Here is a 14,934-nt window from a genome sequence, read left to right as displayed (position 1 = left end):
TCTAAACTCTTAACACCAGCTTACTTCACTGAGACACTTCCTAAGAGCACGGGCCAGCAAGAGCAATCACCATCAACCTGTTCTTTAGTTTTTCTGAAGCACACAATCTACCTTCCCACTTAATAAGTACCAGGAAGCAACATATAATACAGAGGTTTACTAATTCTGTAGATGGAAAGATCACTTGGCTCCCGAGTGCTCTTTTATGCTTAGATGTAAGAGTTTACAGTGGAATCCATTTTAAAACAGACATCTCCATGTCCCATAGTTTCTAGGTCTGGGGCAAGGACCCAGCAAAAATCTTGTTCTAAGGCTGAGTCTTTGGAGAAACAGTTAATGTCAGTATGAGCAGGGAACAGAATTCAGCCGAGTGTGTCCCGCCAGGGTTGCTTTGACTTTGGTTTGTTGCTGCTGCTGTTAGGGGTGTTGGGAGGGGGATTTTTACCATGCTGTAGCAGAGGGTTGTGGGTAAAGGTCTGTCGTAAGGGACCTAGGGAAAGAAGAGAAGGTTAATGAACAAAAGAAAGGGAGAAACAATGATAGAATTTAGCCTGAAAGGGTTATTTACCCCTGGCTGCTAGTTCCAAGTGATTCTGCATGCGCCGTTCACGCTCTTGTAGCTGATAGTTGAGTTCAGCATTCTTCCAGCCTATATAAAGAGTAAGACAGTTGGATCTCATACCTATTTTTAGACCACTTTCCCCACTGTCCCCCTGATTCAGAGGACAGGCCCTTACCACTTTTGAAGCTCTTTATGAAGCCTTCCCGTGGAGGTAATTTGTCGGGGTCGTGCACAACACGTGGGGGGATTTTAAGCATAGTGCGTACACCTGGAATCCGGAGGCAAGACACCTGGACCAGGGAAAACATATTCGAGGAGAACCAATACACGAACACTGCCTAGACGAGAAGGAAGAGAAGGTACTTAGAAGCTGCATCCCTGATCAGCCTGCTGGGAGGTGGCTAGGAGGAAGGACTTGAAGCTAGCCCCTAAGTCATTACCTACCGAGGGGAAATGGACAGTTATGGGCAAGACTGCCAGGGGTATCACTCTCATAACATTTCTCATCCAGTGGAGGTCAGAACTTTGCACACCAGTCTCAGCACCTAACTGCCAAAACAACAAACAAACAAACAAAGCAGAGGAAGAGTAGCAATTTTAGTGACTATGGCTCAAATTTCTTCCCCATCAACGCTATTCCTCCAGGGAGTGAAGAATGACTATTCTGTACAACTACGTTACCCCTAATCCCAGTTCACTTTGCAGGCCTGGCACTTGGCCAACCTGGACTTACCTCAAGGACACCCCACATTGTAGCAGTGACTACCAGTGGTAATATGTAGGTGGGGTCAGATACTGTGAGATCCTGGAACCACCAGAGGCCACCTGTCTGTAGGCTGGGCACAGGAAGGTTGGCCATTTCTCTCAAGGAAATGAAGAAGGAGATGAAGATTGGTGCCTATTACACAGGGTAAACAGTGTCAGTATCCTTTATCTGAGGGGATATTTTCATTATTCCATTACTGAAAACCACCTGCTTTTTGGATGTCTAGGGCAGTGGTTCTCAACCTTGGCTGCACATTAGAATCACCTGGGAATCTTTTAAAAATCCTGATTTCTGGGCCTCATCCTCCAGAAATTCTGTTTCTTTGTTATGGGGCGGGGCCACAACATTAGTAACAAAGAAACAATTTCCGGAGGATGAGGCCCAGAAATCAGGATTTTAAAAAGATTCCCAGGTGATTCTAATGTGCAGCCAAGGTTGAGAACCACTGTTCTAGGGCAGTGGTCGGCAAACTCATTAGTCAACAGAGACAAATATCAACAGTATAATGATTGAAAGTTCTTTTGAGAGCCAAATTTTTTAAACTTAAACTATATAGGTAGGTACATTGTTATTAACTTAATTAGGGTACTCCTAAGGCTTAGGAAGAGCCACACTCAAGGGGCCAAAGAGCCGCATGTGGCTCGAGAGCCGCTGTTTGCCGACCACGGGTCTAGGGCATGGGAAACAGGAGGTCATCTAATTGGTTCAGGATAAAATAAGGAAAATATTTTTACTTACCTGAGTCAGAGGTAGAATGAGAGGTTTAAAGAGTTTAATGTCATGCTTTTTCTGATACAATGTCATCTCCGACGAGGCCCTGTAAACTGTGAAGTGAGGGGAAGTTAGTGGTTGGGCAGATAGTTACATTGGTGGAAGTGACCATCCTCATCACCTGGCCCATGACATTTCTAACTGACCCTGACAAGTTACTGGAACCATTAGGCCCAAGAAGTAGGTAAAACTTTAGGACCTGCACAGATGTAGCAACTCCTGACTTAGGTTGTTTCCTTCCCTCCGCAGAATGTCAGGAAAAGTGTAAATGTGGTCCCACGCTCATCCTGCAATTGACTCACACTCAGCATGGTCTCCTGCCAACTTGGCCTCTCTGATTCGAGTGGAAAACTTCTGGATCTCTGGCATGTGGTTGTGGATCTTGGCTGCCTCTCGTTGGCCCTTCACAATGAGAGGAAACACCAGGCAGCGGGCAAGGACTGTACCTACAAAATACACACAAGGATTGGAGTAAAATTAAAGCAGTTCTGCAGCTAGAAGGTTGAAGATTTCTAGGTTCTCACTGAAAGGATCTCTCTTATTCTAGTCTTTCCACTCTGTGACTCATACCCAAGGGACCTATACAACGGGTAGGGATATGAGTTAGTTTCTTCAAGGCTCAGTTCTCTGCTTTGACATCACAAAAGTCTAGCAGTAACTTCTCTAAACAAATGATCATGAATCTAGTTTGTTTCCTTGAACAAAAGGCGATGGTAGGTACTTTTCTAGACGAATGGTTTCCAAACTTTTCTATCAATGGAACATCTTCCTCTCTGCTCCCAACTCTTAGTCCCAATATGTGTAACAGATAAAATCAAGCTGTCCTAGGTGAGGGGACAGACAGTCTGGCTATAGGACTGTTAAAGTTCTGGACTTGCTTTGCTCAGAGGTACCTTTACAGAACTCTGGGGTTCTCATGAATAAAGTTTAAAAGCTGCTGTCCTAGAAACCTCTGGAGCAGGAGATAATATGGTGGCCTGCTGTTTTAAGCTCCTTCCTATTTATTTCTTTTTTTAAAAAATATTTTTCATTGACTTTAGAGAGAATGGGAGAGGAACAGAGAGATAAAAACATCAATGAGAGAGAAACATCATTAATCGGCTACCCCCCTGCATGCCCCTTACTGGGGATCGAGCCTGCAATCTGGGCATGTACTCTGACCGGATATTAAACTGGTGACCTCTTGGTTCATGGGTTGACACTCAATCACTGAGCCACCCTGGCCAAGCCCTATTTCTTTTTTTACAATTCATATTTCCTGATTATGCCAACAAATATTTATTTATGGTATGTATAGATAAACAAGTGGGTTTGGCTAAAAAGAGATGGGAGTTGGGGAGAGATACAGGTTTAGGCTTTACCAACATTGTGATGATAATGTGCTGTGGAAAGAGGGGAGCTAAGAATGGAACCCAGAATACCAGCACTGGAAATGGGAAGGTGCAGTCAGAAAGTTGGAAGAAAATCAGAAAAGACTGTCACGAAAGCCAAGGAATATATTACCAAGTCTGAAGTGTCTAACATAGAAAGGTCAACTATAAAAAGAAAAGTGGATTTAGCAATAATGCAACTGGCAGTTAAAATGAAGCGGTATTGATGAAACCAAGATGGCGGCATAGGTAAACACCGGAAATTGCTGCCTCCCACAACAAATTCAAAAATACAACTAAAAGACAAAACGGACATCATCCAGAACTACAGGAAGGCTGGCTGAGTGGAAATTCTACAACTAGGAGGAAAGAGAAAAGCACACTGAGACTCAGAGGAGGTGCAGTGTGGAAGTAAAGTGCAGAGGTATGGAGGCGCACGCGGCAGGGCTGGTGACTGAGGACACGGCTGTCATTTTTAATCGGGAGGGAGTCACAGGCCCCCGATTACTCTGAACTCTGGTTCCAGTTCTGGGAAGTCTCTGGGGACCCAGACTCATGTGAGGAGATATTGGACGGTCTGGCAGCGGGCAGAACTCGGAGGTGCTTGCAGCAATTACCAGGACACTGAGACGCGGGGCCCCTTAGGGCAGGGCTGAGGATCAGCCATAGCTGTTTGCTCCGCCCTGTTGATCCCCTAAGACCCTGCCCCACCCAGGCTGCAGCAGAGGCTTTTGCATATGAATGCCCTGGCCCTTTGCAATCTGAAAATTACCTAGCAAACTGCAGCTGGGTCAGAGAGACCCAGAACTTCCAAGAGAAGGCCCAAGGCCCCACAGCAGCTTGCACTGCTTCACAGCTGGGCCTCATCTGGGCACCACCAAACCCCAAAAAAGGAAGGGGAATCTGCAGATCTCTTCCTAGCTCCTGCTGGGTAGCCTCAGGCAGAGGCTAAATTAGCACCTCCTCAGATCCAAGAGCCAGTGTACCCAGTGGTCAGAGTTGGACCATCCAGATTACAGTTCCTCCGATCCATAAGGGACACACTCAGGGGGCAGACTCAGTGAGCACCAAAGACCCACTGAAGCAAGTCTTGCCCTAGAAGGGTGTCTCCAGCACAGAAGTTCTCCCACTGCAGACACAGCTGATTCTCACAGCCAATTGGCCTGGAGGTCAATTCCTCCCAGTGATACCTACAACAATCAAGGCTTAACTACAACAAGACTGTGCACAAAGCCCACAAAGGGGTGCACCAAGAGTGTCCACCTCAGGTAATTGAGGAGGCTGAGCCACTGGGCCCTATAGGACACCTAGCACACAAAGCCACTCTACCAACACAGGGAAGCATAAAAAATGCGGAGACAAAGAAACAGGACACATATGACAGAAATGGAGGAAAGCAAACTACTGGATATAGAGTTCAAAACCACACTTTTAAGGTTTTTCAAGAACTTTCTAGAAACTGCCGATAAATTTAGTAAGACCCTCAAAAAGTCTGGTGAGACCGCCGTTAATGTAGTGAGACCCTCAAGAAATCTAGTGAGACCCTCAAGGTTATAAAAAAGGACCAACTAGAAATTAAGCATACACTGGCTGAAATAAAGGATATTATGCAGAGTTCCAACAGCAGACTAGAGGATCTCAAGAATCAAGTCAAAGATTTGAAATACGAAGAAGCAAAAAACACCCAACCAGAAAAGCAAAATGAAAAAAGAATCCAAAAATACGAAGATAGCGTAAGGAGCCTCTGGGACAGCTTCAAGCGCACCAACATCCGAATTATAGGAGTGCCAGAAGAAAAGAGCAAGATATTAAAAACCTATTTGAAGAAATAATGACAGAAAACTTCCCCTACCTGGTCAAAGAAATAGATTTCCAAGTCCAGGAAGCGCAGAGAACCCCAAACAAAAGGAATCCAAAGAGGACCACACCAAGACACATCATAATTAAAATGCCAAGAGCAAAAGACAAAGAGAGAATCTTAAAAGCAGCAAGAGAAAAACAGTCAGTTACCTACAAGGGAGTACCCATACGACTGTCAGCTGATTTCTCAACAGAAACTTTGCAGGCCAGAAGGGAGTGGCAAGAAATATTCAAAGTGATGAATAGCAAGAACCTACAACCAAGATTACTTTATCCAGCAAAGCTATCATTCAGAATTGAAGGTCAGATAAAGAGCTTCACAGATAAGGAAAAGCTAAAGGAGTTCATCACCACCAAACCAGTATTATATGAAATGCTGAAAGGTATCCTTTAAGAAGAGGAAGAGGAAGAAAAAGATAAAGATACAAATTATGAACAACAAATACACTTCTATCAACAAGTGAATCTAAAAATCAAGTGAATAAATAATCTGATGAACAGAATAAACTGGTGATTATAATAGAATCCCCTGATTCATAGAAAGGGAGTGGACTGACTATTCTTGGGAGGGAAAGGAGTGTGGGGGATGCAGGAAGAGACTGGACAATAATCGTGCACCTATGGATGAGTGAGGGTGGAGGGGGGGCTTGGGAACCGGGTGGAGGGGAGCTATGGTGGGAAAAAAGAGGAACAACTGTAATAATCTGAACAATAAAGATTTAATTAAAAAAAAATAAAATAAAATGAAGTGGTATTATTAAAAGCCAGATTGCTGAGGATCAAAGAGTGGAAAGAAAGAAGTAAGCCCACTGGATACAGAATACCCTTTTAAATAACAGCTAAGAGAAGGAGAAAGACAGCATAGTAGAAGTTAAAGGTGAACAAAAGATAAAGGGTAAAGATTTCCTTCCAAGAAACACATGGTATGCTTGAGCATGTTTGTATGTTCAGAGCAGGGCAGTAAAAAGGGAGTTAAAGACACAGGGAGATGATCGCTGGAGCACGTGTAGGAGGATACAGAATCTGAAGCACAGTGTTAGCCTGCAATGTGAGTGTCTTCCCAATTCTGGGGTTTAACTGCTTGACCTGACCTTCTACTCTCCTGAACCAGGGCAGCTTCATCACTGTTAACAAGGTCCTCTTGCTCTAACCCCATGCTCACACTCAAATATCTACACTTCTTGAATTACGGATGATCTAGTGGTATTATAATGCCCTTTAGGAAATATAGGTAGAATGTAACTAGTATCATGAGCCTTTATCCCACATTTGAATCACCTGTTTTTTCTGACCCCTAAACTTTTGCACTATTTCCTTGACCCGCTCACAGAACTGCTATTCTTTAAAGTTCTCTCCCTAAGTCCCCATTTTGTCCAGGATCCCTTTCCAGGATGCAGTCCTCTTACACAGAGCAATGGCCCCCCACCAAGGGAGGCCAAGGCCAACATGCATATATTCCAGTAGGTTCTGGATCAATCCCACTGGGGTATATGCCCCCAGCCCAAGTTCAGTGAAGCTCTGTTCTGCAGCAGCTTGGACTACATCTGCAGTCTCTCCAGAAGCCACCTCAGTTACTGCTGTGGGTGAGGGCGTTGCAGGAATGACCGGAGGGGCCTGAACCTGTGCAAAAGGAAGCCATGTGTGATATTCAGTAGGTGGGACACAGAAATTGAGGGTTCCCTTATGATAACCAGTACTGTGTTGTTCTCCTGACTCTACTTCTTGTTTTCCCAGGTTAGCCTACATGTCCACAGAACTCAGCTCTTAAAAAGAACATTTTATTCCCCCCCCAAAGTAGGAAAATAACTTCCTTATAGTAAGATTTCATGAAAGTTATTTCTTGCATCAGTGCTTTCCAAACTTCATTCGAGTATCACTGTTATGATTTTGTACATACTCAAACTATTGTACTCATTTATTTCCCTACAGTGGTTCTCAACCTTCCTAATGCCGTGACCCTTTAATACAGTTCCTCATGTTGTGGTGACCCCCAATGTCATTTTTACAAATTGAACATAATTAAAGCATAGTGATTAATCACAAAAACAATATGTAATTATATATGTGTTTTCCGATGGTCTTAGGCGACCCTTGTGAAAGGGTCGTTCAGCCGAAACCGGTTTGGCTCGGTGTCTAGAGCGTCAGCCTGCGGACTGAAGGGTCCCAGGTCCGATTCCGGTCAAGGGCATGTACCTTGGTTGCGGGCACATCCCCAATGGGAGATGTGCAGGAGGCAGCTGATCGATGTTTCTCTCTCATCGATGTTTCTAACTATCTCTCTCCCTTCCTCTCTGTAAAAAATCAATAAAATATATTAAAAAAAAAAAAGGGTCGTTCGACCCCCAAAGGGGTCGCGACCCACAGGTTGAGAACCGCTGATTTAAAACAACTGAGTTAAGACCAAATTATCTTAAAAAAAAAAAGACCAAAATATCTACTTGTTTTCATCCTCAAAAATATCAATATCCATGAAATCATGTAACGATATGCAAGTTTCAATTCTTCTAATACCCACACCTGGAAACACATTTCCTATGGCCATCGGCGGCTTGGCACTACCTGGGAAACAGGGGCAGGCACAGAATGTAAACCTCTCTGGCTGTCCTCGCAAACCCCTCCCCGGCGGACCTGAAAACACCCCCAGCAGAGATGCTCCCATTCCGGGGAGCTGCGTGCAGTGTGGAGAGCACTCTCCTGCACGCTCCCCTTCCCGCTAGTCAGAACAAAATAAAAACAATCAGCCAACCGAGGAGCACCGCTCCCGCCATCGCAGGGCTGGAACCGCGTCTTACCTGGGCTTCTGCAAACGAGATGGCAGAGACACTGAGGCCGCGGGGGCTGGGGGCCGCCAGGAGGACATAGCGGGGGCGCGCGCCGCACCGGCTGGCTGGGAACGGGAGCCCGGCGGCCAGCGGTGGCCGGGGCCACGGCGAGGGCCCTGCGACGCTGTGGAGCTGCGCGCCGGGAGGAGGAGGAGCACTTTAATCCGGAGCAGAAGTCGCGCATGTTGCCCCGGACCCCCACCCCAGCCCCCCAAGAAGCGGGCAGCCCGCTCCCACAGGTGAGGACTGCACTCTCCGCGACCTGCACCTCACCTGCCCCAGGCCCACCCCGCGGCCCACAGTCCAGGCCGAGGTCCCCTTGGCGGGGAGGCCTGTTCCCGGGGTCAGGCAACCACACAGGGTCGCTCAGCCCGCGGGGGCCAAGAAGGTAACCCTTCTGCGCCCTCGGGGACCCGAGGTCAGGGACGCAGGCCGGCGAGCAGGGCAGCGCTGCTCGTGCCCCCAGAATGCGGGCCCCCGGCTCGGGTCCCAGGGACGGGGCAGCGCCCGCGGCTCAGCCCTGGCGCTCCCTTACTTGCCGCTGGGGCCACAGCAGGCGGAGGAGCTCCCGGCGCCCGAGCAGCAACACCCCCGCCATCTTGACGGGAAGAGGCCTTCCGTTCGCACCTGCGCACTCGGAGCCGCAGCCTCGCGGGCCGGCGCCCTTTTGGAAACGGGCGGAAGGAGCCTGGCGGCCATGTTGGAAGCGGGCGGGAAGGGCCGAGGGCCGCAGCGACACGGCCGCGCGGGGAGTGTGTTCTGGAGGGTGAAGAGCCACCTAAGTGTCCGGGAACGGAGGAGTTCCCTCCATCTCCAAATCCTTGAGTCTCCTGCACGTGTTGAGCTAAAAAGTAGCCCCAGGACAGCCTTGGCTGTGTCTGATGTGGCTTTTTTTTTTCGTGCCCCGGGATGTTCGAGTCTTATTCCTAGATAAGATTGTAGTAGCGGACCCAGTGAAACTTACGCTGGCATCTGGCAGAAATGGAAGGAAGGCAGCTTCTAGGAAAAAATTACGTCTCAGATTAAAAACAGAGTTTTAAGCGCTGGCCGGTTTGGCTCAGTGGATAGAGCGTCAGCCTGCAGACTCAGGGGTCCCAGGTTCGATTCCGGTCAAGAGCATGTACCTTGGTTGCGGGCACATCCCCAGTAGGGAGTGTGCAGGAGGCAGCTAATCAATGTTGCTAACTCTCTACCCCTCTCCCTTCCTCTCTGTAAAAAATCAATAAAAAATATATATATTTAAAACACACACACACAAAACAAACAAACAAAAAACAAAAAGAGTTTGAAGAGGAGACCCATCTTTCCCTTTTCCCCTCCTTGGTGGGGCTGTGTGAGGAGCACCTTGTGACCGAGGGGACAGCCTGGAGGTGCACAGCTAGCATGCAGATGGCTGGGTGGGAAGATAGAGAACCTCTGGACACTGGGTGAAGTCATTGAGCCGCTGCATCGAGCTTGGAACCACCCAGCCCTAGACTTTGTTGTGTAAGATAATTAAAGCCTTTACTGTCTGGATTCTAAGTCTCTGTTGCTCGGGTGTTTTGCTTCTCGAAGCGAATAACTTTTCTTAAAGATACATGAGGTGCAGTTCCTTCCCTCCAAATAAAAAATAGTACAGCTCAGAAAGGCAAAAATTGGTTATATTGGAACCCCTGAAAAGTCAACTACAAAGTGCTTTTTGAATGACAAAGCATAGCTTGGGAAAGATACAATGGCTGGATAGTATTTCAATCACTGCTTTTTGGGGATCGTTAAGAATATACCTGACAGAAATGGTAAAAATAGGAGCCAAAGAAGTAGAATATAGATTTAGTAATAATTAGGAGTATGACCGGTTAATCACATATGTTGGATACTATGGTAACCAAGCTTTTGTTGCTGTTGTTACTTTAAAGAATCAATACAGCCCTGACCGGTTTGGCTCGGTGGATGGAGCATGGGCCTGCGGACTGAAGGGTCCCAGTTTTGATTCTGGTCAAGGGCATGAACCTGAGTTGCTGGCACATCCCCAGTAGGGGGTGTGCAGGAGGCAGCTGATCGATGTTTCTCTCTCATCGATTTTTCTAACTCTCTATCCCTCTCCCTTTCTCTCTGTAAAAAAAAATCAATAAAATATATATTTTTAAAAAAGAATCAATACAGTTGCCCTGGCTGGTTTGACTTAGTGGATAGAGCATGGGCTTGTGGACTGAAGGGTTCCAGGTTCTATTCCAGTCAAGAGCACATGCCTGGGTTGTGGGCTCAATCCCCAGTAGGGGGTGTGCAGGAGGCAGCTAATCAATGATTCTCTCTCATCATTGATGTTTCTATCTCTCTCTCCCTCTCCCTTCCTCTCTGAAATCAATTAAAAAATATATTATATATAAAAGAATCAATACAGTTAGAACTGATGACAAATACACAGCTAAGAGCACTTGGGGAAAAATAAAACTATCCCGTGGTAGAGAGTTCCTTTGGTGGGCCCCAATAGACCATATCTCCCATTATTTGCACCCTTGTACAGCCTTGTACAGCTACTGCAGAAAATAGTACAGAAGGCCCTTAAACAACGAGAAGTAGAACTACCATATGACCCAGCAACTTCAAGTCTGGGGATATGGAATTTCCTTTCCGAAAAGGAAAGCACTGTGTTGATGAGATGTCTGCACCCCATGTTCTTAGTAGTACTATCTACAATAGCTAAGATGTGGAAAAAACCTAAGTATCCATCCATGGATGAATAGATAAAGAAAATGTGGTATACATATAAATGGGATACAATTCAGCCATAAAAAGATGGAAATCTTGCCATTTGTGACAACATGGATGGACTTGGAGGGCATTATGCTAAGTGAAATAAATCAGACAGAGAAAGAATTACTGTATGATCTCACTTATATAAGTTTAATTAATAATAAAAATTTATCAAACTCATAGAAAAAGAAATCAAATTATGGTTATCACAGGTAGGGGGGAACTGGATGAAGGTTGTCGAAAGGTACAAATTTCCAGTTATAAATACTGGGGTTGTAATGTACACTGTGATGACTATTGTTAACACTGCTATATGGTATATTTGAAAGTTAAGAGAGTAAATCCTAAGAGTTCTCATCACAAAAATAAATTATTGCTTTTGGTATCTATATGAGATGATGGACATTAAACCTATCGTGATAATCATTTCACAATGTAGATGTCAAGTCATTATGCTGTACACTTTAAACTTATACAGTGCTATATGTCAATTTGTATACTAGTAGATATAGATGTGAATACAACTAACTCCATCTCAGTGTCCTGGATTTCTTTCATGCTGTGACCTTTGACCAACTTCACTGGCTTTAGCAAGCATATCAAAGTCTTCTAGTTGATGATTATCTGTGTTCCAAAAAATGTAGCTATATATATAGTAATGTCTGGAATGGCATGACAATGGAGATAAGTATTAAACTGATATATTGGTGATAAATATTCACTTATCACAAGTGCCGGGAGCTGGTCCATGCTTGCTGTTTCAAGGGACCTGGCATATATGGCATACTGTTCTTAATATGTTTGCTCACCTTCTAGGCACTATGTGTTTTAACCAAGGTCTCTGAGAAAGGTTGTTTCCCCAGGTAGGGATTTTCCCCTGAAGTTAGGGAGGGAATAAAACCTCTTAACTAAGTGCCAGGTGGGTAATTAATCACTTTAACTACGAACAATCATGCTTAAGCTACATAATCTTTACTCCCTGGAATGGAGATAAGAAACGCCCTAACCTTTGAAATAGAGATTGATAGGATTGGAATCAACTGGTATAAATACAGATGTAAGAAGACAGAACCGAGAGAGACAGAACCTAGGCACAGAACCTACACAGAACGTTCTCTAGAGACAGAAGAACTTCGCTGGAGAGAACATGGTAAAAGATCCTGGACAGAAACTGGCCTCAGAACCTAGAGACAGAACCTAGCGAGAGAACATAGCAAAAGATCCTGGACTGAACCTGACTACAGAAATTGGCAAGAGAACCTGACTAGAACCTGGTGACTGAACCTGGCTGGAGAACCTGGACAGAACCTGGCTGGAGAACCTAGCGAGGGAACATGGCTACAGAACCTGGCTGGAGAACCTGGAGAACCTGGCTGGAGAACCTAGCAAGAGACCATGGACACAGAACCTGGCTGGAGATCCTAACCAGAACTTCCCTGGAGATCCAGACCAGAACTTGGCTGGAGATCCTGGCTAGGCTGCTGATCAACTGAACACTGTCTCCGTGTCACTCCTTCTTTGCCGACTCTGTCCACACCTTTGGGGACCCCTGGACCTGCTGGGATTGGACCCCGGCACACAAGACCACCAAGAGGCATGGCACCTAGCCAGTACTGCATTCTTTGTTCCATTGTCTTGTCAATAATTTGTACCTGAGCCTGGCTGCTGTTGCTCAATGATTAAGCATTGACCCATGAACCAGGAGGTCACAGTTCAATTCCAGGTTTTGGACATGTGCCCAGTGGGGGCATGCAGTAGGTGGCCGACCGATGATTCTCTTTCGTCATTGATGTTTCTAACTCCCTCTCCTTTCCTCTCTCTGAAAGCAGTAAAAACATATATATATATATATATATATATATATATATATATATATTTTAATTAAATCTTTATTGTTCAGATTATTACATTTGTTTCTCTTTTTTCCCCCCATAACTCCCCTCCTCCCAGTTCCCGCCCCACCCTCCGCCCTCACTCCCCACCCACTTTCCTCATCCATAGGTGCACAATTTTTGTTCAGTCTCTTCCCCCATCTCCCACACCCCTTTCCCCCCCAAGAATAGTCAGTCCACTCCCTTTCTATGTTGCTGATTCTATTATGATCATCAGTTTATTTATTCACTTGATTCTTAGATTCACTTGTTGATAGATGCATGTTTGTTGTTCTTAATTTGTATCTTTACCTTTTTCTTCTTCTTTCTCTTCTTAAAGGATACCTTTCAGCATTTCATATAATACTGGTTTGGTGGTTATGAACTCCTTTAGCTTTTCCTTATCTGTGAAGCTCTTTATCTGACCTTCAATTCTGAATGATAGCTTTGCTGGATAAAGTAATCTTGGTTGTAGGTTCTTGGTATTCATCACTTTGAATATTTCTTGCCATTCCCTTCTGGCCTGCAAAGTTTCTGTTGAGAAATCAGCTGACAGCCATATGGGTACTCCCTTGTAGGTAACTGAGTTTCTTTCTCTTTCTGCTTTTAAGATTCTCTCTTGGATGTGGAGAAAAAGGAACACTTGTGCACTGCTGGTGGGAATGCAGACTGGTGCAGCCACTATGGAAGACAGTATGGAGTTTCCTTAAAAAACTGAAAATGGAACTCCCATTTGACCCTGTGATCCCACTTCTAGGAATATATCCCAAGAAACCAGAAACACCCATCAGAAAAGATATATGCACCCCTATGTTCATAGCAGCACAATTCACCATAGCTAAGATCTGGAAACAGCCTAAGTGCCCATCAGTAGATGAATGGATTAGAAAACTGTGGTACATCTACACGATGGAATACTATGCTGCTCTAAAAAGGAAGGAACTCTTACCATTTGCAACGTCATGGATGGAACTGGAGAGCATTATGCTAAGTGAAATAAGCCAGTCAATGAAGGAAACATACCACATGATCTCACTCATTCATGGATAATAGAGACCATTATAAACTTTTGAACAATAATAGATACAGAGCCAGAGCTGCCTCAAACAGATTGTCAAACTGCAGTGGGAAGGCCGGGGAGGGTTGGGGGGCAGGAGGTAGGGGGGTAAGAGATCAACCAAAGGACTTGTATGCATGCATATAAGCATAACCAATGGACATAAGACACTGGGGGATAGGGGAGGCTGGGGGACTGTCTAGGGCGGGGGGATAAAATGGACACATATGTAATACCCTTTGTAATACTTTAAGCAATAAAAAAAAATAAAAAAAAAATAAAAAGGGTTAAATAAAAAAAAAAAAAGATTCTCTCTTTGTCTTTTGCTCTTGGCATTTTAATTATGATGTGTCTTGGTGTGGTCCTCTTTGGATTCCTTTTGTTTGGGGTCCTCTGCGCTTCCTGGACCTGTAAGTCTATTTCCTTCACCAGGTGGGGGAAGTTTTCTGTCATTATTTCTTCAAATAGGTTTTCAATATCTTGGTCTCTCTCATCTTCTGGCACCCCTATAATTCTGATGTTGGTACGCTTGAAGCTGTCCCAGAGGCTCCTTACACTATCTTCGTATTTTCGGATTCTTTTTTCATTTTGCTTTTCCGGTTGGGTGTTTTTTGCTTCTTTGCATATCAAATCTTTGACTTGATTCTTGCGCTCCTCTGGTCTGCTGTTGGGAGTCTGTACAGTATTCGTTATTTCAGTCCGTGTATGCTTAATTTCTAGTTGGTTCTTTATCATAACATCGAGGGTCTCATTAGATTTCTTGAGGATCTCACTACATTTATTGGCGGCTTCTAGACAGTTCTTAAGAGACCTTAAAAGTGTGGTTCTGGGGGAGAACCAAGATGGCGGCATAGGTTAACGCCGGAGTTTGCTGCTTTGAACAACTACTTCAAAAGTGAAACTAAAAGACAGAACGGACATCACCCAAAACCACTGGAACGCTGGCTGAATGGAAGTCCTACAACTAGGAGGAAAGAGAAACGCATACGGACACTCAGAGGAGGCGCAGTGCTGAAGTCAAATTCTGAGGTGCGGAGTGCGCGGAGTGCGCGGAGCGGGCTGGCGGCGGAGGGCGCGGATCCGGGCGAGTCTTTAGGGACCCAGACTCAAACGGGAGAAGCG

At 45.2% G+C, this 14,934-nt stretch overlaps 1 protein-coding gene and 1 long non-coding RNA gene across 2 annotated transcripts in view; one reads left to right on the top strand and one right to left on the bottom strand.

The window, feature by feature from the left end:
- LOC308528750 overlaps window positions 1-14,934 on the top strand; it is an 852,227-nt gene that overhangs the window by 84,538 nt on the left and 752,755 nt on the right. The window lies entirely within an intron of this gene.
- On the bottom strand, window positions 143-8,774 carry OXA1L (OXA1L mitochondrial inner membrane insertase). The gene is made up of 10 exons (XM_081104466.1): window positions 8,687-8,774; window positions 8,122-8,283; window positions 6,736-6,949; window positions 2,402-2,545; window positions 2,067-2,152; window positions 1,296-1,460; window positions 1,007-1,111; window positions 738-900; window positions 569-649; window positions 143-490 (listed from the first exon to the last, which is right to left on the bottom strand). The coding sequence occupies exons 1-10, from the start codon at window positions 8,747-8,749 to the stop codon at window positions 363-365; spliced, it is 1,311 nt and encodes a 436-aa protein (XP_080960592.1). The 5' UTR covers window positions 8,750-8,774; the 3' UTR covers window positions 143-362.

The sequence above is a fragment of the Myotis nattereri genome, assembly GCF_964212035.1.
Source record: "Myotis nattereri genome assembly, chromosome: 1".
NCBI lineage: Eukaryota > Metazoa > Chordata > Mammalia > Chiroptera > Vespertilionidae > Myotis > Myotis nattereri.
The sequence above is the reverse complement of the archived record's forward strand: the minus strand, read 5'-3'. Positions and strand labels throughout refer to the sequence as shown.

What these genes read in the sequence shown, in the direction of transcription:
- OXA1L (XM_081104466.1), bottom strand. Translation starts at nt 8,749, where the DNA reads ATGGCGGGGGTGTTGCTGCTCGGGCGCCGGGAGCTCCTCCGCCTGCTG. An exon ending in GTGGGGGGCCATTGCTCTGT is followed by an intron (nt 2,546 to 6,735) that starts GTAAGAGGACTG and finishes TGTATTTTGTAG; the next exon opens with GTACAGTCCTTGCCCGCTGC. An exon ending in CATAAAGAGCTTCAAAAGTG is followed by an intron (nt 650 to 737) that starts GTAAGGGCCTGT and finishes CTCTTTATATAG; the next exon opens with GCTGGAAGAATGCTGAACTC.